This window comes from Trachemys scripta, chromosome 1, assembly GCF_013100865.1.
Source record: "Trachemys scripta elegans isolate TJP31775 chromosome 1, CAS_Tse_1.0, whole genome shotgun sequence".
NCBI classification, from domain to species: Eukaryota; Metazoa; Chordata; order Testudines; family Emydidae; genus Trachemys; species Trachemys scripta.
Genome location: NC_048298.1, coordinates 178,085,131 through 178,111,446, shown reverse-complemented (window position 1 = coordinate 178,111,446; position 26,316 = coordinate 178,085,131). Strand labels below are relative to the sequence as shown.

General features: G+C 41.1%; 1 protein-coding gene across 1 annotated transcript in view; it reads right to left on the bottom strand.

Annotated features, from left to right (window-relative positions):
* Nucleotides 1-26,316, bottom strand: part of NCAM2 (neural cell adhesion molecule 2) — a 526,501-nt gene that overhangs the window by 5,021 nt on the left and 495,164 nt on the right. The window contains exons 16-17 of the mRNA XM_034792859.1: nucleotides 16,333-16,537; nucleotides 7,098-7,217 (exon numbers count right to left, since the gene is read on the bottom strand). Coding sequence (XP_034648750.1) covers nucleotides 7,098-7,217; nucleotides 16,333-16,537 — 325 coding nt within the window. The remainder of the gene's footprint in view (nucleotides 1-7,097; nucleotides 7,218-16,332; nucleotides 16,538-26,316) is intronic.

The following is a 26,316-nucleotide window of genomic DNA, read 5'->3' as shown; positions in this document are numbered from 1 at the left end:
TTGCTAAATCCTTTAGTTTAGATTGCATTGTTCTAGGAGTATCAAGGTAATCTTCAAAGCCTGTTTGAAGAACCTATTCGGAAAACCTTATAATCACAGTATCTAATATCAATAAAGACAAACTAATCCCCCAATCCCTGGTTTTATGAAATTTAGACTTGCTGAAATGAACAAGGAAAAAACAATTTATCAAAAGGTTAAAAAATGAACACAAATTACCTAAAATACAACAAAGACAAGACAAGGAGGGGATTTGTGAGTTTGAAGATGAAGATAATTTGAAAATAATTTTTGAGAAGCTGAAGGAAAGGAAATGCCTCAACACACAAGTGATTGGGCAACAGACGGGTGGATTAGGTGAGATATTAAATAGAAACTGATTATGCACAAGTAGTAGACTTGGAGTATGTCACTAACAATTGCAAACTATTTCAAATAGAAAAGTTCCTGTGATCCCCATGAATGTAGGGAAATGAACTCAGATATCCATGTTTTTAAAGATCAGTCTGAGAAAATTATAGAATGGTTTTAATTACAAAGGAGAAAGAAAGAAACAGAGGACATCTGACAAATCTAAAGAATCCCTTCTTTGACTTCAACATCTTCACAAGCTTGTTTTTTAGGTTTGATATATACTTTAAAAATCCACAACTCCAGTTGTAATCAATTTAATAAAAAAATAAAATCTCACAAGATTTTGACAATGTTTAATTTTATTTTAAGTGCATGCAAATTTTTTTGTTGATTTGGAGTTTTCCTGTATGCCTTAAATTACTTTCAAATGTTAATTTGTAGTTTCCAGAATTAATATTTTTCCCATTGGAATTCAAATGCTTTTACTTGCAAAGCAATCATTAACTTTTTTTCTAGGCTTGCAACCAATTGTAATGACAAAAAGACTATCATGGCTATCTGTGATAGTTTTTCAGTTTCCTAAGGTAACTAAATAATGTTACCTGCGTAACAGTCATAAAAAGACTCATTTACTTCATTGGGCTTTGGATCAGGCCTTAACTGTGTAATTCCCAAGGTATTAATCGTTTTCAACTATTTCAGGACTGTAATCCATGCATCACAAATGACTCATTGGTATGACAAATTATATTAGAACTCTTCCAATATTATTAATATACAAATATAGTCATGTTGCATGTGTTATTGCATTTATATAAAAAAATCTTCACTTCACTTTTCACAAAGTAACTACAATTGTAACATTTAAATAGTTAGTTCTTGAATTAGAGAGAAGTTTGCTCTTGCTTATTTTCGAATATTTCAGAAAGCCTTTAAAAAGGTCCCTCACCAAAGGCTCTTAAGCAAAGTAAGCAGCCATGGGATAAGAGGAAAGGTTCTCTCATGGATCAGTAACTGGTTAAAAGACAGGAAACAAAGGGTAGGAATAAATGGTCAGTTTTCACAGTGTAGAGAGGTAAGTAGTGGGTCTCCCAAAGATCTGTACTAGGACCTGTGCTGTTTAACATAATCATAAATGATCTGGAAAATGGGTTCAACAGTGAGGTGGCAAAGTTTGCAGATGATACAAAATTGCTCAAGACAGTTAAGTCCAAAGCTAACTGTGAAGAGTTATAAAGGGGTCACACAAAACTGGGTGACTGGGCAGCAAAATGGCAGAAGAAATTCAGTGATGATAAATGCTAAGTAATGCACATTAAAAAACATAAATACCAACAATAGCTACAGAAAGATGGTGTCTAAATTAGCTGTTACCATTCAAGAAAGAGATCTTGGAGTCATTGTAGATAGTTCTCTGAAAACACCCGCTCAATGTGTATAGGCAGTAAAAAATGCTAACAGAATGTTACGAACCATTATGAATAGGATAGATAATAAGACAGTGAATACCATAATGCCAATGTATATATATAAACACACACACGATATTGAATATTGCATGCAGTTCTAGTCACCCCATCTCAAAAAAGAGATATTAGAACTGGAAAAAAGTACAGATCGGGGCAACAAAAATTATTAGGGATATGGAACAGCTTCCCTATGAGGAGAGATTTAAAAGAGTGGGACTGTTCAGCTTGGAAAAGAGACAACAAAGGGGGGATATGATAGAAGTCAATAAAATCATGATGGGTGCAGAGAAAATTAATAAGGAAGTATTATTTACCCCTTCACATAACACAAGAACCAGGGGTCACTGGATGAAAGTAATAGGTAGCAGATTTAAAACAAAGAAAAGGAAGTACTTCTTCACACAATACACAGTCAACCTGTGAAACTCATTGCCAGGGAATATTGTGCAAACCAAAAGTACAATTTGGTTTAAAAAAGAATTAGGTAAGTTCATGGAGGTAAGGTTCATCAATGACTATTAGCCAAGATGCTCAGGGATGCAACCCCAAACTCTGTCTATCCCTAATCCTCTGACTGCAAGAAGCTGGGACCAGACAACAGGTGATGTTTCACTCAATAATTGCCCTGTTCTGTTCACTCCCTCTGAAACATCTGGCACTGATAACTGTCAGAAGACACGATACTGGGCTAGATAGACCATTGGTTTGACCTAGTATAGCCATTGCTATTTCTCTATCCTGGTGGGGCATAACTGAACTAAGAGTCATATGTGGTCTATTTTCAATACCAAACCTATTCAAATACCATCGCTTAATAACTTTTCATGTGACTGATGACAATACTAGCTCACAAAGACATATGATTGTGTGTGGAAGTAAGTAGTTCCTTGCCTTATTAGTGAGAGAGGTCAACCCTGGCACAACTCCAAAATCAACCAATGGAAGACAGCGCAACTGGGTTTTTACCGCTGGTATCACAGATTAAATTCAATAAATTTGATCTCAAATCCCATGAGAATATCAGGATCTGCAATATCCAAGGCAAAGGGTGTCTCAATGCTAACTGTGCTCAAACCTTTCTTATCCCTCTCACTGTGTACAAAGTACTCTGCAAATTTTAATTTCAGCTTGGTTCAATATTCAATTAAGATTTCTTTTGGAGATGACAAATTACATCTTTATAATCTTTGGAAAAAAATGGTTTCAAGACAAAATGAAACTAGGTTGTGATTCTCAGCCCATTCTCCCCACAAGGTTTAAATGTTGTTTCCCCTCCACCCAGTCAAAAATTGTGAAGCATTTGCCCTGCATACTTATATTAAGATCATTCGGAGAAAACATCTGCCAAGTACTCTGGCTTCGACAACTAGCTTTTGCCCTTCTATAAAGTGATTTAACTAGAACAAGACTTTGATTCCTTTGTGCAGCTCAAACTCTATTTGCAACACTTTCCTCCTTGATAACCAGGGTACTGTGTACAAAGAAGAGTGTAATCTGAGCCTCCTCCATCACTATACACTAGACTTCGAACTGCCTAGCATTAAACACTTTTATCCTAGACGCCTCTATGATTGCTTTGTGCTGGTCTGTAATCACAGAGTGGCTGGAAAGCCTGATTAGCTGACTACCTGAGGATTAGGAAATACAAGTTAGCATAGGGCTGGTGCATATTTCATGTGCTCTGTGCTGGGTAATAATATGAAAGGACTGCATGTTTCTAAAATTAAACTGGCTCTTTACTGAGATAACTATTTACAGGGATATTGTAACTGAATCTAGCATTATAGCCATGACTGACTGAGTTCCAGGTGGTCCCTCCAAACTCTTCCTTTCTACAACCTGAGCTCCTTCCTTCAAGCTCCATGTAGGTTGCTACATCTTTTCTTTAAGATTTGTTGTTGTGCTTTTGTGCAAGCATGTGCTGATTTGCTTGGATCAAAGGTTATTAGTACAGAACCCACGCTAGGGACATGTGCTTTACTGCCAGTCCACTGCAGCCTGTTAGGCTTCATAGTCCTTTAAGTTGACTGGTTTTCAAACCAGTCTCCCACTAGTTTGCGTTACTGCTGTTGGCAGGGGACTTGCTTCCACCCTGAAGCTGCTTGCATTCTGTTGGATTGTGTCCTGTTGGTCCTGTTATTCATATAACTCTTATAACAATTCTTATGATTCTCCTGCATGAAGTGAGCTGATGGCTGAGGCTCTTCTATATACTTTTTGTCCTGGCTGTGGCCCAGGCTCTCTCTGGATGTGCTGGCTGTCTGCTGCTACTCTGCAATTATCATCGGTTTTGACTCCATCGCTGTCCTGAGTCTGTAGCTACCGCATATGATTGGTGTCCCACTGTAGTCTGGACTGTTGCTTTGCACTATTACTTTGAGTGGCTATTTGATGGTTGGACCCAGACCTGTTCATCTTTGCATAGTGACTTCAGGTGACTTTGTAGTAGCAGGCTGCCTGCTTAGCTTATCATTCTCTTAACTGCTTCAGTGTACTGTGATTGTTCCTCCACGCGGCTGCAGCAGGGCACCCCTCATCGGAAGCAGAGTCTTGATTCTCCAACCCATCAGCATCTGTGCTTGGCTATTATGTAGTCCCTGGAAGTGTGTATTTCAATGATTTAACATTGCCAGGTATGGATCCCTTCCTGCCTCTTTGCCTTTGCTATCAGGCTCTTGGTTGTCTTTCTTGCTGACTCTCCTTTCCTGCATATATAGTTACACAGTTATGCCATAACACGATTCAGGAACACAGAATTATCCAGTGATAAATTCTGCTGCAGTTGTTTTGTGTTGAAAGCTTTTCACTGATGTATTTCCAACAGAAACTGACTATCTAGATAGGTATGGGTTTTCTATAGCACTCCTCACTGTAGTATCTCAGCTCTTCCCCAAAAATTTAATCTGTATTGCAGTGGACCAATAAACTAGTATTGCTGAATATATCAGTTAAGTTATCCAGCTGAATGCCAACTATACACTCTTTTTTATAGTTGGCCTATTAACTGAAGCTTGAACTCTTCAGACACATGCTATTTAAAAAAGAAACATACATCAATTCTCATTAGAATCCCCTAGCATTTCCCCACAAACATCTATGGCAGTCAGTAGCACCGGATCTTCCCTGATTGTGTAGGGACTCTTACATTTTGCAGTCCTACTTGATGGCAAGTAAGAAGCCTTTTCTGTATTTTCAGAAACAGACAGCGATTAAGAACTTGCTTTCCTTTACAAAAGTTATTTTATTTTCTATAGAAATATACAGTTTGCTGGTTTCTGTCTCTATACAATTTACTATTTAAGGGTCTTGCACAGCAGTGAGAGATTTTTTTGCTCTCATTCACCCAAAGATCACAGAGGCTTTGGCTCACCCTCTTCTTCCATAAATATAAATCCATCTTTGAGACTCATGGGCCATTACTTTCTGGATGAATTTCTTAAGTAATTGATCGGTCTTCCTTAGGCTCACATGGTTAGGGCCCCAGTACCAGTAATTATGCTGCCATTATAGCTGTTTAAATATCAGTCAATTTTCACAAGTAAACCCAATTTTCAAGAGAAGAAAAAGATATGCACATCACAAATACTCATCACAATGAAAACTCAGTGGCTGACTTTGAATAGTGTCACATTCATTTGTGATCTACCATAAAACAAGTCACACACTCTACATACATCTTGAAAAGATTATTGAAAATGGTAATAGCAACAGTGCTGCTCCACTGAATTTGCTCTATTGGCTATAATAGGTAGAACAGAGGCCAGAATCTGGTGCCCATCAGAATTCAGACTTTTGGATCCTATGGAGCCAATAGCTCTTCCCCTCTGTAATGGGACAATTGCCTCCAGAGAACCTCCTGCAGGCGAAGCATAGCTCTGCAATGCCCTGCCTCAGTTTCCCCTTCTGGGCAGAGCCCCTTAAAGAATTCCATACAATCTAGAAGGTATGCGACAAAAGCACCCTGCTGAAGTTCTACTTTATATGAGTTCAAATACATTCAAAATAAAGTGTCTTCTGCCCCTCCTCCCTAAGGGACTATCTTGTCCTGCTCTCTGAGCAACTGGAGAAGATGCAAGGCCTCTCTGTACCTTCTCCCTGCTCCAGCCTCTGACTCTCACTAAAACTCCTCACTCTCCTCTCTCTTTGAGTCAGGAGCCCATTAATCTTCTTCCCTGGAGCTGGGTTCAGTCTCTCTCCTAGAATTAGGAGTCCCTAGTCCTCATCCCCAGAGCTAGCGTATAATCAAACAGACCCTTTTACTTCCTGCAGGAGCCATTCTTACCCCCTGCAGCACTCACTGCTTTTTTCCAGGCAGCTACAACTCCCCAGGCTTTTGTTCCGCCTAACACTCCTAGCTCAAATATTAGGCTCATACTCCAGCTCCCTTCCCTAGAGACTACACCATGTGTCTCTCTATTCCTCCCTTACATCCCCAAACCTGGCCTGACTTAATTAATTCATTCATTGCTACCTGCCCTTCTGGGGAACTGAGCGAATCTTGACACAGGTGCACTGAGGCCCCATTTCCCCTTCAAAGGGCCAGCAACCCTGGGACATCCCCTTGATTCTTGAACCCACCACAGACTGTGAGATCCTTGTAGCCATCCTGGAAAGCTCCTTCAGCTGCTCTTCAGCATGCATCTTCCAGCAATAAAGCTGAGGGGTGGGAAGTGAGCAACTCAGCGGAGGAGCCAATATCTGAGCACAGTTCCACCAGCTATACCAAATGGCCTTGCACAGACAGCTAGTCTCCAAGTTACACAACTGTAGAATATATGTGGGGTGGGATGATGGGGATAACCAGAGAAGACCTACATTCACAGAGGGCACAGAAGCAGCATTAGGATGCAGCTTGGGCAGGACAGCATTCATTTGGAGTGTATCTCTAGAACCACTGGGTAACAGGAAAGGGAATGTGGCATGCGATTTTCCTAGTTCTTTCTACCCTCAATGCCAGAAGCAATGAAAAGAAAGGCAGGGGTCTGAAATTACCACTGCCCCCTCCCATCTCACAGCAGCAGGGAAGAGCTGGACAACCCACAACTTATGTTGTGCTGTGGGTTAGGCAAGTGAGTGGTAAAGGGATGGAGAGGCTCACTCCTTCCTGAAACTGTTGCTGCTGAAACAAAATACACTGATAAACAGAGCGTACCAGCATATCCCACAATGCTATCCATGCTTCTTTTTTTTTCTTGCACATAGCTGAAAGTCTATTCATTCTAAACAGGCAGTGCATAGTTAGTGAAAAGCTGTTAGAAATACCAGGCTACATACTCAGGTTCTGTGAGTGGTGTTGTTTCATTTGGCTCATTTACTGGACTCCCATCTTCATGATTGGTAATTCTTTCATCCTCTGTTCTCATTTCCACTATTGGCTCTTTTGATCCATCTTTCCTAAAAAATATTAAAAGAGTCTTAACCTCCATCATTATGGTATCAGAATGCATTACACTTTATTAATTACCATGATCCCTCCTTTCAAAAAGCCACTGAAGAAAAAGCAAAACCAATTAGCAACGATTAACACTGGAACACATTCAACAGTTTTGCTCCTAATTTCTTACAACCTTCAAAGCATTCAGTCACTGCAGCTGCTTATCTGGCCTAAAAGCACGTATGCGTACCATAAAATCTCAAAAGAGCATTTGTTTATGAGTACATAATAAATGGACAGCTTCTCGCTGGCAAAAAACCTTTACTGACCTCAGCAGAAGCAATAAGTAAAACATAGGGCTTGATTGTTATTTGCACTATGGCCCCTTTACAACACTCTGGCAGGGTACTGAGCCTTAAAGTGGGTATAAATATAAAGCTATGGGCATTTTATGGCTTCACTCAACTGCTGTAGCAATGTAAAGAAGGCTTAGTGCAAAATGAAAATCTGGCCCTTACTCATCAGACCTGAATAGCTCCCACCAAACATTTAAATCAATTTGAAATATCTATCTATCTTACACTTCCCTTGTTTATGAACAGATGAAGACTCCCCACCCTTAAACTACTGATTTCCCGCCCCCCCATAAAATCAGACAATGAATTCTAAGCAATTTGTGAGCAGGGGTGGTTGCTCGCTATGCACTCTAACAGTGTCCAATACAACGTGGCCCAAATCTGGGCCAAAGCATTGAATCGCTACAGCAATACAGAAAATAATGCAAATTAATAACTAATACAATTTTCTATGTTAGAAGTGCAAATCATTGTGTACCCAAAAATGTTGTGATCTTCCAATACTGAAAGAACAAACATCCCTTTCCTCTCCCTGAGATCACATCCTGAATCAGGTTCCTAGAAACTGTAATCATTTTAATGCAGAAAACCCAGGACAACTGACATATAAGTGGGGAATCCCTCATCTTTAGCAATCTGATTTCTAGACCTGTTGCAGTCCAGAAATCAGCCTGGTTACTAGCTCCCTGAGCTTAGCCTGGGTCCCATGACAAGGGATATGTCTTAGCTTACCTCATGTCTTATATTTCTATATTGTTGCCAAAAAAATAATATAATTCTTACACAGAGACTTTACATATGCTCTTATCTATCTATCTGCAATATGGATAGAGAGCTCTAACTAACACTTAGGCCTTGTCTACACTACGAGAGTAGTTCGATTTTACTTAAATCGAATATTTGGAATCGATATTGCAAAGTCGAACGTGTGTGTCCACACTAAGGACAGTAATTCGACTTTGTGAGTCCACACTAACGGGGAAAGCGTCGACATTGGAAGCGGTGCACTGAGGGCAGCTATCCCACAGTTCCCGGAGTCCCCGCCGCCCATTGGAATTCTGGGTGGAGCCGCAAATGCCTTCTGGGTAAAAAAAAAAGGGGCCAGGGTGCTTTTGGGTAACTGTCGTCATCCGTCCATCACTCCCGCCCTCCCTCCCTCCCTGAAAGCGCCGGCGGGAAATCATTTCGCGCACTTTTCAAGTCATTGACAGCGCGGACGCCACAGCACTGTGAGCATGGAGCCCACTGCAACCATCTCTGCAGTTGTGGCCGCTCTCAACGCCTCGCAGCTTATCATACAGGTTGCCCTGAGGCAGATGCAGAAAAGTCAGGCGAGGAGGCTACGTCAACGCGGTGATGACCTGAAGTCTGAGAGTAGCACAGACCTCTCAGAAAGCAGGGGACCCAGCGCCGAGGACATCACGGTGGCAATGGGTCATGTTGATGCTGTGAAACGGCGATTCTGGGCACGGGAAACAAGCACTGAGTGGTGGGACCGCATAGTGCTGCAGGTCTGGGATGAATCACAGTGGCTGCGAAACTTCCGCATGCGGAAGGGAACTTTCCTTGAACTTTGTGAGTTGCTGTCCCCTGCCCTGAAGCGCAATGACACCCGGATGCGACCAGCCCTGACTGTCCAGAAGCGAGTGGCCATAGCCCTCTGGAAGCTTGCAACGCCTGACAGCTACCGGTCAGTCGCGAGCCAGTTTGGGGTGGGCAAATCTACCGTGGGGGTTGTTGTGATGCAAGTAGCCAAGGCAATCGTTGATGTACTGCTGCCAAAGGTAGTGACCCTGGGAAACTTGGAGGCGATCATAGATGGCTTCGCAGCGATGGGATTCCCAAACTGCGGTGGGGCCATAGATGGAACTCACATCCCTATCCTGGCACCGGACCACCAGGCCAGCCAGTACATTAACAGAAAGGGCTACTTTTCCATGGTGCTGCAAGCACTGGTGGACCACAGGGGACGTTTTACCAACATCAATGTCGGATGGCCGGGCAAGGTTCATGACGCTCGTGTTTTCAGGAACTCTGGTCTGTTTAGACGGCTGCAGCAAGGTATTTACTTCCCGGACCACAAAATAACTGTTGGGGATGTGGAGATGCCTATAGTCATCCTCGGGGACCCAGCCTACCCGCTAATGCCCTGGCTCATGAAGCCCTATACAGGTGCCCTGGACACTGAAAAAGAACTCTTCAACTACCGGCTGAGCAAGTGCAGAATGGTGGTGGAGTGTGCTTTTGGACGTCTCAAGGGGAGATGGAGAAGCTTGCTGACTCGCTGTGATCTCAGCGAAACCAATATCCCCATTGTTATAGCAGCTTGCTGTGTGCTCCACAATCTCTGTGAGAGCAAGGGGGAGACCTTTATGGCGGGGTGGGAGGTTGAGGAAATTAGCCTGGCTGCTGATTACTCACAGCCAGACAGCCGGGCGATTAGAAGAGACCAGCGGGAAGCGCTGTGCATCCGGGAGGCTTTGAAAGCAAAGTTCCTGAGTGAGCAGGGTAACCTGTGACTTTCTAATTTTGTGTACAGAGAAGCCTTCACCCCACTTCCAACACACGTTTCAAAATAAAAATAGTTCTACTTTGTTAAAGCACACCGTTTTCTTTAATACTGTTTTCGCGGGAATTTTTTAAAACTGGGACGCAGACTGTGGTGCGGAGCGGGTGTAGTGTAGTCGCGCGAATGCAGCTTCTAAACTCAAGGACTGACAGGCTCCGCTGCGGTGGGATGGTTCTTTCAACGGAGCCTGTCACCCCTCCTGATACGGACTGTGTGTATGGGGGGTCTATGTGAGTTTGTGGCAGGGGTGGGACGGTTACAGATCCCCTGCTGTGTGGCTCTGTGATCCTGCCTAAGGACCGCCGCTTAAGATCTCTAACTGCCCTCCCCTGACACAAAGTCACAGAGCAACCCACCCCCCACCACATAACATGAAAAGAACCTCCCAGACTAACCAGGGTAAGTAGTCACTGCATCACTGCACTATGTATGTGCCCTGCTGCTGTGCCTGCCCCCTACTATGTACCCTGCCAAAGGTGACTGTCCTGTCCAATTACCAACCCCCTTTCCCCCCCCTCCTCCAAAAGAACATGATGGAAACAGTAGTTAACAGAAACATATTTTTTATTATCAACTACACATGGGACTGGGAAGTGAAACTTGGACGGGGGCTTGTGTCAGGCGGGAAGGAAAGAACTTGTCAAACTTTGGGGAATGAGAGCCTTCTGCTGCTCGAGCTCTCTGCAGGGGTGGAGTGAGAGTTAGCAGGGACTCTGCCGCCTCTCCTTCTGTGCACTTTGGGTGAAGGGAGTATGGGACTTGGTGGCGGGGGAGGGCGGTTAGAGATGGACTGCAGCGGGGCTCTGTCCTCCTGCCTCCGTTCCTGCAGAACATCCACAAGGCGCCGGAGCGTGTCCGTTTGCTCCCTCAGTAGTCCAAGCAGGGTTTGAGTCGCCTGCTGGTCTTCCTGACGCCACCTCTCCTCCCGATCCATGTTGGCTTGGTGCATTTGGGACAAGTTCTCCCGCCACTGGGTCTGCTGTGCTGCCTGGGCTCGGGAGCAGGCTATAAGCTCTGAGAACATGTCCTCCCGTGTCCTCTTCTTCTTATGCCTAATCCTCCCTAGCCTCTGGGAGTGTGATGACAGGCTAGGTTGTGAGACAGTCGCAGATGGGGCTGTGGGAATGGGAAAAAGGGAGTGAATTCCTCAGAAAGATAAATGTAGTTGTGAACAAAGAACATAGTCTTTCTCTGTGAACAGGACCATGCACAGCACCTATCACATGCGCACTCAGCACAAGGTCGAATTCTCGGCCTTCGCATTCAGTGTCTGGGGTTTTGCAGAGCACTTTTGAGAACCCTGTCAGGACAACGGAATTGCTCTTGCACGCAGACATGGTAAGCCGTAGATTCGTGGCAGCTTAAAACTTTAATATTAGCAATGGCCTCATTTCACATTGAAATCAATGTCGGTCCCTGCTGCCAGCAATCCGGCAAGCAGGAAGTCTGCTCCTGTCCCACACCCTCGCGGCTGTCCCCGGGAACGATCCCTTTCGGCTGACCCTCTCCCGCCTCCACCGCGTGGCTGCAAACCAGCGGTTACAGTTCTGTAAAGGAACGGTAAAGCAGTCCCAACACTAACATTCCCCTACCTCATTCAAAGCAGGTCATCATGAGCGACATCACCCTCATGAGGATCTCTGAGAGCGACAGACAGAGAATGCTCCGGGAAAGCCTTCAAAGACCAGGGCCGTATGCCGCCATGCTGTGCCAAGCAATGATTCCAGAGTACTTGCTAGTCTCGTGGCGCGGCAACGTGTCCTACTACGGAGGACCCAATAAGGCCGCTCTCCCCAAGAACCTAATGCAGCGGATTTCAAATTACCTGCAGGAGAGCTTCCTTGAGATGTCCCAGGAGGATTTCTGCTCCATCCCCGGACATATAGACCGCATCTTACTGTAGCTGCAGTAGCAGGGACTAAACAGTAGAGCGGCTTGGGCAGGACAATCATGCAAAACCGGACATTGCTAGATTTTTTTCAAATAGTTGCACTGCCCATGACTGAACCGTTAAGTTAATCAAACTAATCATGAGAAACCCATTTTTTAAATTGTTAATAATCATGTTCTGTTACAAATAAATGTTTAGATGTTTACAACACTTACTGGATGATCCTTCACCAGATTCTGTGTCCGGGGTAACGGCTGGGGAGGGTTGGTAGGGGATCTCTGTAAGGGTGATGAAGAGATCCTGGCTGTCGGGGAAATCAGCGTTGTGAGCGCTGTCGACTGCCTCGTCCTCCTCATCTCCTTCCTCATCTTCCCCGTCCGCTAACATGTCCGAGGATCCGGCCGTGGACACTATCCCATCCTCAGAGTCCACAGTCAGTGGTGGGGTAGTGGTGGCGGCCGCACCGAGGATGGAATGCAGTGCCTCGTAGAAACGGGATGTCTGGGGATGGGATCCGGAGCGTCCGTTTGCCTCTTTGGTCTTCTGGTAGCCTTGCCTCAGCTCCTTGATTTTCACGCGGCACTGCGTTACATCCCGGCTGTATCCTCTCTCTGCCATGTCTTTAGAGATCTTCTCATAGATCTTTGCATTCCGTCTTTTGGATCGCAGCTCGGAAAGCACGGACTCATCGCCCCACACAGCGATGAGATCCAAGACTTCCCGATCAGTCCATGCTGGGGCCCTCTTTCTATTCTGAGCTTGCACTGCCATCAGTGCTGGAGAGCTCTGCATCGTTGCCAGTGCTGCTGAGCTCGCCACGATGTCCAGACAGGAAATGAGATTCAAACTGGCCAGACAGGAAAAGGAATTCAAATTCAAATTTTCCCGGGGCTTTTCCTGTGTGGCAGTTCAGAACATCCGAGCTCTTACTGCTGTCCAGAGCGTCAACAGAGTGGTGCACTGTGGGATAGCTCCTGGAGCTATTAGCGTCGATTTCCATCCACACCTAGCCTAATTCGACATGGCCATGTCGAATTTAGCGCTACTCCCCTCGTCGGGGAGGAGTACAGAAGTCGAATTAAAGAGACCTCTATGTCGAACTAAATACCTTCGCGGTGTGGACGGGTGCAGGGTTAATTCGATGTAACGGCGCTAACTTCGACATAAACGCCTAGTGTAGACCAGGCCTTAGTGACTAGATAGTCTCAGAAAGAGTCCTTCTTTCCTACCAGCTATGCAGACTGCTGGAGAGAGAGGAAATGGGAGTGTAGAAAAAGTGTAACCATATTGACCAGCTAGGGATCTCTGTGTTACAATAATACTCAACAGCCCTTTGCATTCTGTAAAAATGATGCTTCACCAGTGTTCATATACTTGTGAAAATGACATTCAATTTACAATGCATTTAAATTAGTCAAACATTTATTTTTTAAGGTATCAACTGGAAGTGATCAATTTAGGATACATTCTGCTGAAAAGGACCTAGGGGTTACAGTGGATGAGAAGCTGGATATGAGTCAACAGTGTGCTCTTGTTGCCAAGAAGGCTAACGGCATTTTGGGCTGTATAAGTAGGGGCATTGCCAGCAGATCGAGGAACGTGATCGTTCCCCTTTATTCGACATTGGTGAGGCCTCATCTGGAATACTGTGTCCAGTTTTGGGCCCCACACTACAAGAAGGATGTGGAAAAATTGGAAAGAGTCCAGCGGAGGGCAACAAAAATGATTAGGGGTCTGGAGCACATGACTTATGAGGAGAGGCTGAGAGAACTGGGATTGTTTAGTCTCCAGAAGAGAAGAATGAGGGGGGATTTGATAGCAGCCTTCAACTACCTGAAGGGGGGTTCCAAAGAGGATGGAGCTCGGCTGTTCTCAGTGGTGGCAGATGACAGAACAAGGAGCAATGGTCTCAAGTTGCAGTGCGGGAGGTCCAGGTTGGATATCAGGAAAAACTATTTCACTAGGAGGGTGGTGAAACACTGGAATGCATTACCTAGGGAGGTGGTGGAGTCTCCTTCCTTGGAGGTTTTTAAGGCCCGGCTTGACAAAGCCCTGGCTGGGATGATTTAGCTGGGAATTGGTCCTGCTTTGAGCAGGGGGTTGGACTAGATGACCTCTTGAGGTCCCTTCCAACTCTGATATTCTATGATTCTATGATTCTATGATTTGAGTGCTAATTAGGAGCTATCTAACTGCCAACCTTTTCATATAGGCACACGTTAGAATGAGGCCTACTTCAAGTACATGCAACAATTATGGATCATAATGAGATGGATGAAGGGTCTTATAATTTCTACTGATTTTATCCTATATATTTAGAATCTTATTCCCAATGAAAAAAATATATATATCCAAATCCTAGAAAATATGATTTTATTAGAAAGCAAAATGCATGTAGAATGTGCTCTTCATTTATAAAGAAATAATGTATATACACTATGCAGAAAAAAATACAGGTTGTAGGAAACACCTTACTTTAGTTCTATCTTAGTTGCCTAGTAAATTCTGCATGGGCTATATTTCTACAATCCGTACATATGGAACATAGTTCTTGGCAATACATTTCTCAGAAATCAAACATAATTAAAAAAAATACCTGCCCCACTGAAAAATATTCAAACATCCAATGTCTTATTTTAAGATGCCTAGTTGATGTGAAATAAAAGAAAATTGAGACTGCTCAAGATTGTCTGGAAATTTTAGATTGTCCTGCATTACACTATGTATGATGTGTTGAAACATGCTGAAATAAGGATGTAGGACTGGGGATCATAAGACAACAAGACAAGATTTACATCTCACAAGACCATTGCAAGAGAAAAAGAAATGTAAATAAATAAGACATAACGCCTACCAGAAGAATGTCTTGAAGAAATCCTAGCAGAAATCTCTTTTATATGGGCTTACTGGTCAGCTTTGTATTTTCTGGAAGCTGCATATTGTTGGTAAATCAGATATTGACTGATCAAAATGAATCTGGATTTGCTACTTAGATATAAAATGCTTATCAGTGACATTTGAAACTTCAGCACATTAAGGTCTTGATTCAGGAAATTACCTAAGCACATACTTTAATCCATCCCCATTTAGCCAAGTACTTATCCCCAAGCCTAAGAGCTTTGCTGAATAGGGATGAATTGCTAAATCAGAGCTCTGTTCTGTCTTTAGATGTTCTATCTATTGAATCTGAAGATTTGGTGTTATTCATAGAAAAAGTGATGCTATTACTGTCTCTTATTGTAAGCCACATAAAGATAGTATTCTTGTAGAATTTGTTACATGTCTACTCAATTATGCTGGTGGACATAGGTGAGAAGGAATGTTTTCAGATCTAAAATTCAAGGGAGGAAAACATTTCAAAAATGGGAGGAAGGTAAGTTATGGGTATTATCTCCTTCAGATGCTTTGGAAACTGTAAAAATTGGGAACACAAAGTAACCTTGACTTACATGACCAGGACATACACGGATGACTTCCATAGCTCTCATGGATCTCTCACCATTTAAGGACATTTCCTTCCACATAAATGAACTGTTCCTTCATATACCTCCAATTAATACAGCTTCCCACCCCCCCCCGGCATGCGGTTTTTTCTTAGTCACTTATTTTATTTTTAGCAAGTATTTGCTGTAGCCATTACAGTAAAATCATCCCACTTTGTATTAATTTATAGTTCCACCATGTCCTTCTTATAACATCTAACCTTTTCTCCTTTCTATTTTTTTTAAATGCCCACAAAAGGCATAATGTCAAACGTCAGTGGTAGCAGCTGTTCAGCTTGTCTAGAATTAGTTCTACTTGTTAAGATAGAATGTTGCTTCACATACTTCACAACAAGCCAGTGTGCCCTTGTCTCTTTTCCTGGGGCTAGTCATTGGCACCAATATCGGAGGATGTACAGGAGTCAGAATTTTGGCATCACAGGTCACTGCATTAGGAGCTCCAGGACGAGCAGAGCGTGTGTGGAGCTACAATGGCTCTATCATCTGTTCCCACGTGTTCCTGTGCATATTACTTACTCAGGAACACTGTCCCTCCTATGGCAGAATAGTTTAAATAGCCAAAACAGGGACTCTTAAAATCCTTTAAAAAAAAACATTTGCCATCAGTTACCATACATCTGATATACCACCATTGTTGCCTTACAGTGCAAACATCAGGATAACATCAAGATTCATTGATTGTCCCATGTAGTAGAAATCACTTGTGAAGTATGATTTTTGTCATATCACAAACTTAACACCAAGGCAATATACACGTGTTGGAAAGACAAAAATTTTGTTTTAAGCATTTTCCCAAGATATATTATTGATACTCACAGGTATGCAGCTTTTCCTTCTTCTAGTTCTTTACTTTTTCCACTGGAGCCACTCTTTTTCCCACAAATTCTCCTAGTGATGCACATTAGCAATCCACATTGCCGTACGAAGAAGCAGCTGACGTCAGTCACAACAAGGATTAACAATAGGGCTGCTACTCCTAGGCCAATAACTGCACCGAGCCCAAGGCCATTAAAAAGGGTATCTTTAAAACAAAGAAAAGATTAGATTTTGTAAATAAAGTCTCTATCGGAAAATAACATTTTTTCACAACAATTTAAGGAAGTCTTGGACTTAAAAAAAAAAGGGAACCCCAGTCTCACTAAGGAACCAATTTTAAATCAATGCAACTAATCAGGCACCTAAAATTAAGCATGCACATAAGTTGCTGCAGGAGCATGATCCTAAATATATAATTGCTTTAGCTTATAATGTTTTCCTGTGAACCAAATTCTACACATGTGTAACTCCCCTTGATTTAAAGGGGAGTTGCTTATGTGCAAATAAAAGTAGAGATTAGAAGTTTAGAGGATTAAAAAGTTTAGCCCCAAAATATAGATGATTTTGAGATTATGTTCAGGTGTTTGAGAACATGCTTAGCTGAAAAATAAAGAAGCTTTTTAGAACATGTGTTATCTAACTGATAAATCATTATATCATATCATTCCACAATACCAAGGAATCACAATGTTAACATGGAAACACATTTTAAACATTATACAAAACTCAACCTTTAAACTGAACATTTAATAAAACACATGCATTGCAAAGTTACTTAAATAGGATTATTTTACATTGAGAGGGAGGCTTCAAAACCTGTAGTTTGCCCTTAAAAATCCAGGTTTGAATTAAAATGGAAAGAAATGTGTTAAAAGAAGTAAACAAGGGCCCTAATCCTGCAAACACTTACACACATGAGTAGTCTAAGAGAAGTCAATAGGACTACTCCTATGAGGAAAGGTATGTATGGTCTTAAATATTTGCAGGATCAGGGCTTTGTCTTGTTCTCACCTGCACATTAAAAAAACACTTTAAAAAAAAATTGTGAAAAAAGTATTTTGCAGTGGATCTGAATGCTTATGTTCTAGAGTCCAAGGCAAAGCTAATTTCTGGATGTACACATCTCTGGAGAATGGCTTTTTAATGGAAATGCAGGATAAATCTAATTTTAGACTAAAACCTACCAGGTGGTGGTGGTGTGTGTGTGTGTGGGGGGGCAGGTTTAGGAAGCTCATAATGAAAGTTTTATCTGTGTACAGAAGAAGTATCCCTCCGTCATGCAGAAGAGGAATTGTGTCTGACCTCTGAGGTTGGAAAGCACCTCCACTAGAGCTCACAACATGAGAGCTAAGGGATATAGATCAAAAAATGGGTAGTGGTATTCTAGCCAGTGACAGACTCCATACATAAATTGACTATTGCTATGCTTCTCATGATAGAATCCATAAGTAAATTACACAAGGGAGTACTAAATAGCACACAACAGTGTGTTGTTGCTTGCTAGCTTGCCTAGCGATGATGTTCCAGATATCCAGCCAGCAAAGTACTAGTACCCTCTCAGCTGCTAGACTAAGGGCAGGATTTTGTTCGACAGTAGTATAAACAAGAGCTGCAATGACAGAGAGCAAAATGTATAATCACAAACTGGCAAAGATTTTGACAGTGCTTTTATCTTTCTCTCTCCACTCCTCTACCCCCACCAGCATTGCCAATATACTTTGGACCAATTTTAGTTAAAGCACATCATTTTTAGATGGATTTCTATGTTTTGCTTAATTAAATTCCTTAACTAAGATACAATGTATCTGGCCTTTATAATAAGTTGATGTGCTTATATATACTAAATCAATGCATAATTTTAACAGAAATATATGCTTGATTAATGTATGTTATGGAGCTCTAAAAAGGAAAAGTGGAAACCCCTGTTTTAAAGGGAGCTGGGTTTTTCTTTTTCTGTTGCAATCAATGTCATGCCATTTTGCATGGGTTATTTTATTATAACACCATTATTTAGAAGTTTATCATGTAATAAAACAGAATTCAGTATTTTTCCCTTTGAAGTCTTTTCCCAAAAAGCTTAACGTATAAAGGAAAACACTAGATAACAGCTACACTGCATAGCCCAAATGAAAATAATGCATCATTTATGCAATGTCCCTGCCAGCAGTCTTGGAATCCTGACATTTGAGATGAATTAGTTTATTTATTTTTGATGTAAAATTTCCAAGTTAAATGTTGCCAAGCGTGACTTCTGATACCTGAACACATTAGATAAAGACTGACATGCTCTGACTTACAGTACCCCTGTAACTCTGAAATGCCTATACAGTCAATGGGTAACTTACATACAAATATATTTTGAATTAATAATTTAATCAAGATTGTCAAAAAGACTGAAATGTACACTCACTTTATAGAAAAATATAGATGTTAATAGTAATGAAACCAGCAAAGTCCTATAAAATGTAATGAGGTTCTAGAGAAATGCCTCTAAATACCTACAGAATTTAATATTAAAAGAGATAATTTCTATACAGTTTTGAAACATCCTATAGAATTTTGTGGAGCAGAAATTGTGCCCTATAAAAAAAAAGAAAACATCCACCCATCTCTGGAAAGAGTTTCATTTTATAGGTCTTTATCATAAGGAGCTAAAACTCCCACACAACTTTATTTTTAAATCTCAACCAAGTATCATTATTATGTCAACAGAGGATAATGTGTCAAACTTTCAGCCAGCAAGAAAAGGAGGAGGCTGCATAATTAATTCTTCCTGATCACAAAAACCCAGCCATCTCAGGGAAATGTCTATTACAGCAGCATTGGTGTCTTGCACAACGAGAGTCTGGCAATTGTTTATGATTCAGGATTGGCTGAGACATCTTCTGAGTCATTAACATTTGATTGATGTATATTTGTCTGCCTCTTTGTGTTAGAGAAGTTTTCCTTTCATTTTCAGCTGCCTCTCCCTTCCCCCCATTTGAATGTTTGTAAGTAAATTATGCAGATGCAAAGGATCTGAATAGGTATGTATGCAAAGGAATGAAAGATACTGTATATTAATCAATGTATCACTGCAGTCTCATCTGATATCAACAGTTTTCAGAAAAAGATGCATGCTTTAATCAAGGTGTTTTTTTTTTATGACTATGTCCTGAATCTCCTGGGAGGAGCTTCTTCCTTCCCGTGTACCTACAGAACAGCACAGCAGAATCAATAACGAATGTAGTTGACTGTTGGCAGGGATGGGAAATATGTTACATGGCCAACAGCAGTACATGGTTCCAAGAGCAGTGTTCTGGTGTGAGGTGTTGGTTGGAAGATATGGCCAAGATCCAATCTTCTACATGTATGCTTGTTAGGATGAGGCACACATTGCTTAGTTTTGGAGGGACAGTAAGATGTACCCACAACATGGCACCTACTGGAGCCATCATATGCTCCATTAGCAAGATGGCTCAGGGACAAACCACATGGCCAGTAGCAGTCTGCTTCCCCACTGCTTTACTCTTACTCGTACAGCACCCTGCACAATGGGGCTCAGACCTCAGCTGGGGCCCACAGGTGCTACCACAGTATTACTGCTACTACTAAGAACATTTTTATCGCACTATTTCCTATTTCAGAATTGAAATGATTCATCCACATAACAGATTATAGGTGCATTAGCACAAGAGACTGAAGGGAACTTTCCAGACATGGATCTCCCTCAACCCATGCAAACACAGGCTGAACTTCACTGCCCCAACCAATTCTGGAACCCAAGAAGGCTCTGGGGACTGCTCGGAGGGGGGGGGGGGGGGGGGTGCTGAAAGACCTGTTCAGTTGAAGGAGGAGTGACAGGCCAAAGCTGGGATTCACATTCATTGTCCCCCTGCAGCTCATGAAACTTAGAGATAATACACTCTGTGGCTGCATTATCTTTCTGTTTAATCCCTATGGCCCCAGAGCAGCCACAGCCAAAGAGAGTCTAGTAGTGATGCTCCAATGGGAACCAAGAGCGAGGGGTGCTGCGACTCCCTCTGTGATGGTTTCTGGATTCCAGCAGGATCCCCCAATCTTAGGAGGCAGGCTTTGTAGTCTGTGCTACAGGAACCGGGCAAGCCCACTCCCTTCCCCTCAATGGAACAATGAGGGGGAATCTGCATGAAATAATCCACAAACTAAGTTCATCCTGTCAAGTCTCTGCCAAATGATTTACTGCAGAAGACGATGATGTGGCCCATAAAATGTGGCATACTGGTTCAGACCTAATTTCCATCTAGCCAAGTATCCTGACTCTGGCAGTTGTCAGCACCAGATGCCTCAGAGAAAGGAAAATGAAACTCTGTAGGGAATAATTATGTTGTAACCTGTCTGCAGAATTTTCCTCTTCTGACCCATCTGTTAGTGTTCAGCTGATATCTTTAAGTATAAGGTTTTGGTTTTTTTTTTATAATCTAAAGTGCCTGTGGAGGTTAGCTTTCCACGTATAAATCTCTAATATTTTTGTGAATCCATTAAGATCTTGGGCCCAGTGTTTCAACCTTAGCTGCTAGCTGCTCAATATATAAGAACCTAACTTTAGTTTGAAAATGTTGGATTCAGCATTATCATGTAGCAATGAGTTCCATGGGTTAATTATGAATTGTATATGCAGTATTTCCATTCATTAGTTCAAAATTTGCTCCACACAGTAAATCTTTCTTGTTTTGTTTCCTTCTGGCCATTCCTTAGTTTCTCTTTGTTTTGAGCCTTTCCTTTCCTTCCCTCACTTCTGACCCCTGCTTTTCTGACTGCCTCCCCCTTTCTCTTCCATTCATTCTATCTGATCTTTTCTTCCTCTTACCACAGCAACTATGTGATCCCTCTTCTGTCCTTGGTTTTCCTGATATCTGTGTCTTTTCTGCCCCTTTTATTCCTTCATGCAGACTTACTTTTATACTTGCATGTGAGGGTCTAATCCTTGCCCCAGTTGACAATTTTCCTCATTTTGTTTCTCCACACCTGTCCCCCTGGCTTACCCTGAGGATAGTGGCGCCAACTCCACCAAAGTCTGAGGCTGGACTTGATGGTTCTGATGCCATAGGTTTTCCATCATTGGTTTTCTAATACTGATGGATCCATTATCCTATCCTGCCATTCCTTACTATGGACCTTTGCAATAATGTAATGCTTATTCCTAAAAGTGCATCTGTTTTTGCTGCTTATTTTTTTTTTGTTGTTTCTGAAATATAGTTTAAGGATTTGATTTTTCAAAAGTGACCATCACTGGTTTAACTCTGCTCCCATTGAAGTCAGTGGGACTCAGCGTTAGCCTAACTCAGCTTCCATTGAAATCAACGGGACACTTTTCAAAATGTTCCATAATGTATCACATGGACTTAAAGTGCTAGCTGCCGTCTTTGACAAGCTACAATAGTAATATATTTTTACATTCATTATGTGTGTGGCTCCCCTAGTATATTGCACACTTAATACACATCCTATTAATTCTATGTTAATTTTGAGTGAATTGAGTCTGAACATATTCCTTGAAAGGTTTATTATATACCCATCTTTAGTAATCGAACCATAACCATACCTTTTAAAACACTTATCTGAAAAAAAATCTATATTTGCCATGCGTTTTGATTGTCATTTGTCAAACCAATGCAGCTTTTAGTATAATATGCTTTTAATTGCACAGAATGTGGCATAAAGAATATGATATACATTAACGTCATGATAATGAAAGAAACTGCCTACTTCAAAAAAGCACCACGTGCATCCACTTCTTCAAATAAGTACTTATCAGAGGACAATAATTCATGAAACTTTCAGGATTTTAATAATAAAAGTGGTGCAAGTTCTTAAAATAAATGGTGGAAAGTTTTGGCAATCTCTAAACTCTTCAATACTGAACCGTATTTTCAATGTCTAGTAATACTTTAGTTTAGCATCAGAGTAAAGAGTTTTAAATAAAGTAGGTGGGAGGGAAACAGAGGAATTTGGCAATTAATTCAGAACCTCCTCTTAAGTGGGAAGAAATGAGTGGAAATATTTAATTTTGTAGACTCCAACTGAGTATTTATTGATTCCAAAACTTGTGCTTTATCCACCCCTGTAAGTAGTTACTACAGGTATTCTGAAGGTTGTTTTCCCTTGCATATGCACACACATCTGTACAAGCACAATTCATATACTGTCCTCTACATCCAGAACATAGAATCTATTGTCTGTCCACAAAGGGGATAGCATTCTTACATGCAAAACTTATGTATTCAAATAGCTTTTGTGTGTGTAAATTCTATTGCTTGCATGTCCATGTATCACCCATGTATCATGCCTTCTGTGACAGAGCACAAAAAGTACACATGCAGGTATTTACACCTCTACCCCGATATAACACGAATTCGGATATAACACAGTAAAGCAGTACTCGGGGGGGGGGGAAAGGAGGGGTGCGCGCTCCGACGGATCAAAGCAAGTTCGATATAACCCGGTTTCATCTATAACACGGTAAGATTTTTTGGCTCCCAAGGACAGCGTTATATCGGGGTAGAGGTGTATGTGCAAAAATTATACATACACAAGTGATACTTGAGACCCCCACCCCCGATAGGAAAAGCCACCTTTGCACTTACATGTGTTTTTATTATTTTTTCCTCAACTGCAGATTAAAAAATATTGCAGCTGATTCTCCATTGCCCTGAACCTTGAAGTTATTTATACCAATGCAAAGTGAGTGCAATGGTGTAAAAGCCTATTATTCTGCTGTAGCATTTTACACCCATTTTGAACTGTGTAAATGATTGCACAAGATGTAGGGCAGTGGAGAGTAAGGACCATTGGGTTATGCCTAGAATCCATGAATTCCTTCAAAATACACCTCCCCCACCCCCCCCCAAAAAATCATTGAAGAGTCAGGAAGCTAAAGGAACTGATAACTATGTGGAGATATATTCTGAAAATATTACCAAAAAAGGTGGCAGGTGGAAGGAATTACCTTGTTTGCCCTCTCTTTCACACTGCCCTCTTGTATTCATTGCAATAGAGCAGGGGTAGGCAACCTATGGCACACGCAGGGCCGTCTCTAACTTTTTTGCTGCCCCAGGCAAAAAAAAAGAGCTCTGCCCCGCCGAGCTTCTTAAACATTTTAAAAACCTTATTTACTTTACATACAACAATAGTTTAGTTAAATATTATAGACTTATAGAAAGAGACCTTCTAAAAACATTAAAATGTATTACTGGCAAGCAAAAATCTTAAATTAAAGTGAAAGGTTGTCGACCCCTTCAATAGAGGTTGTCCATGATGCCAAATGGCTGACATCCCTACATCAAATATCCTTAAAAACAGTATCTAAAGTCACACTAGACATTGTTATTGCAACTATAAAGGCTCAGGGACTTTGCTTTGATTTAATAGCTTCCAAGTCTTATTTAGTTCATTAAAAACTCTTGCTTTTGATTAAAAAATAGTACCTTTTGACAGGCATTCAAATAGCTAGAATGTAGTATTGCATTATTTCAAACACACAAGGATAATGCTGAATATAATCCTTTTCTAGACTGTAAAACTGGAAAATAGTATCAGACCTTATACGATTCATGTGTTAGGATTTAGCAGTTTAGGGCTAAGCAGTGCAACTCTTACTCATGTTGTGAGTAATTACTGAGTAGTACAATAACAACAAGGAGTCTGGTGGCACCTTAAAGACTAACAGATTTATTTGGGCATAAGCTTTCGTGAGTAAACTCCTTGTTGTTTTTGTAGATACAGACTAACACGGCTACCCCCTGATACTTGAGTAGTACAATGGAATTCAGTTGGTAGTTGTGTGATAAAGTGTTCAGCAGAGTGAGGAAGCCTTATAGAACTTAATCTTTTACATTAGATTATTATAAATTATTACCTTTTTTTAGAATTGATTACATATTCCATTTATTTCTCCTCACTAGGGCCTGCTCCTGCCCTCATTGCAGTCAATAACAAAACTTCAGTTATGTAGGATTGGGGACTAGATTCTTAAATACCGTACCTTATATTTCCATTAAAGAATAAAGCAACTACTGTCTAGCTATCTAGTCTCTGAGCCACTATACTTCATTATGCATCCGAAGAAGTGAGGTTTTTACTCACGAAAGCTTATGCCCAAATAAATCTGTTAGTCTTTAAGGTGCCACCAGACTCCTTGTTGTTTTTATACTTCATTATCATTCCTTACCAACGTAAGTTGGATTTTCCTGTGTCTCCTATGTCCAATACTGATAGAGACAGAAGTATACAGTGTGTAGAGAAGTGCAAAAGTATTCTAATGATGGGCCAAGAAGGAAATAACATTTGTCCAGGTCCAGTCTGTCAAATAAGAAAATGGTTTTGAATCTTCAGTTTTGTCTATTGGGCATTAAAGCATCAATACTTCTTTTTTCTGGTCAAATTCTATGTTATTGTTGATGGAAACGTATATATGAGTTTGCCAATGCTGTGACATTTTGACATGCAAATCAAAAGAAAATAATGATGTGGCTGAGTTTAATTTGAATGGCTCAGATAGTGAGATTATTTCTTACTCAATACTTCATGAATATGAATATTTTGTAAAAAGCAACAGAGGGTCCTGTGGCACCTTTGAGACTAACAGAAGTACTGGGAGCATAAGCTTTCGTGGTAAGAACCTCATTTCTTCAGATGCATCTGAAGAAGTGAGGTTCTTACCCACGAAAGCTTATGCTCCCAGTACTTCTGTTAGTCTCAAAGGTGCCACAGGACCCTCTGTTGCTTTTTACAGATTCAGACTAACAAGGCTACCCCTCTGATACATGAATATTTTGGAATCTGAAAGGCCAGTAATTGGACATTTATCACAATTTACTCTTTCCTTTCACAGACATACAGTTTTGTTATGTATAACTTTCATGAGCAAATCTAGAGAGACAAGGTGGGTGAGGTAATGTCTTTTATTGGATCAACTTCTGTTGGTGGGAGGCTTACCCAGACATTTTCTTCAGCTTACCCAGATTTTTCTTCAGGTTTGGGACACATACTCAGTGCACAGCTAAATATAAGGTGAAGCAGATTGTTTAGGGTAAGTAGTCAACACATATTCTATGGGCCCATTCAAGGTGCAGTGGCCCATTAACACCACTGTAGTCATAGGACAAAGAAGGGGGTTAGTGGGTTACAGATTGTTTTAATAAGCCATAAAACCAGTGTCTTTATTAAGACCATGATTTTTAGTGTCAAGCAAATTTATGAATTTAAGCTCCCAGGCTCATCTTTTGAAAGTGTTGTGCAGGTTTCCTTTGAGGATGAGGACTGATAGGTAAGCTATGGAGTGATCACTTTGTGAAAAGTGTTCATCCACAGGTGATATGGTATTTTTTTCTTTTATCATTTTCCTGTGTGAGTTCATGCAAATCTGTCATTTTACTAGAGCATACCTCTTATTTACTAGTGATCCATTATAGGCTAGCACAAGAGTCATTCCTGTCCTAGCTGTCTTTTTTGGGGCAGTTGTCACCTAAGATGTTGATGATGACTTCAGCATGACAAACTTATATTCTGCATTTTTATCATATTTCTTCTTTGCTCTATGTTTCTATTTTGTACATTTTATCAATAATTAATTATTGCTGCATTATTTTTGGATATACACATAAAAAGTAAACTATAACATTTAATATTTGAGCACAATGGTGAGAATCAAGAAAATCTGAGGACTTGCACAGTTGTAATTGTTTTGTAAAATAGAACTAGGGAGAGAAAATAAAAATAAAAATAGTTACATGGACACCTTATAATGAAAGAGAAAAGCAGAAAATGCCAGAGGTGTTTGTAATGGACATAACTTTGATGAATATGATACAATTCAAATTCAAAAACAAATTGAAGGGCTTGTCCTTCATTTTAAGCAAAGTAATTAGTCACTGGTTCAAATATTAAAAAGGCTCATCTTTGAAATTTAAGTACTTTCACATTTTTCCATAATAAAATATTTCTCAATTGATAAGCAACTAAAAG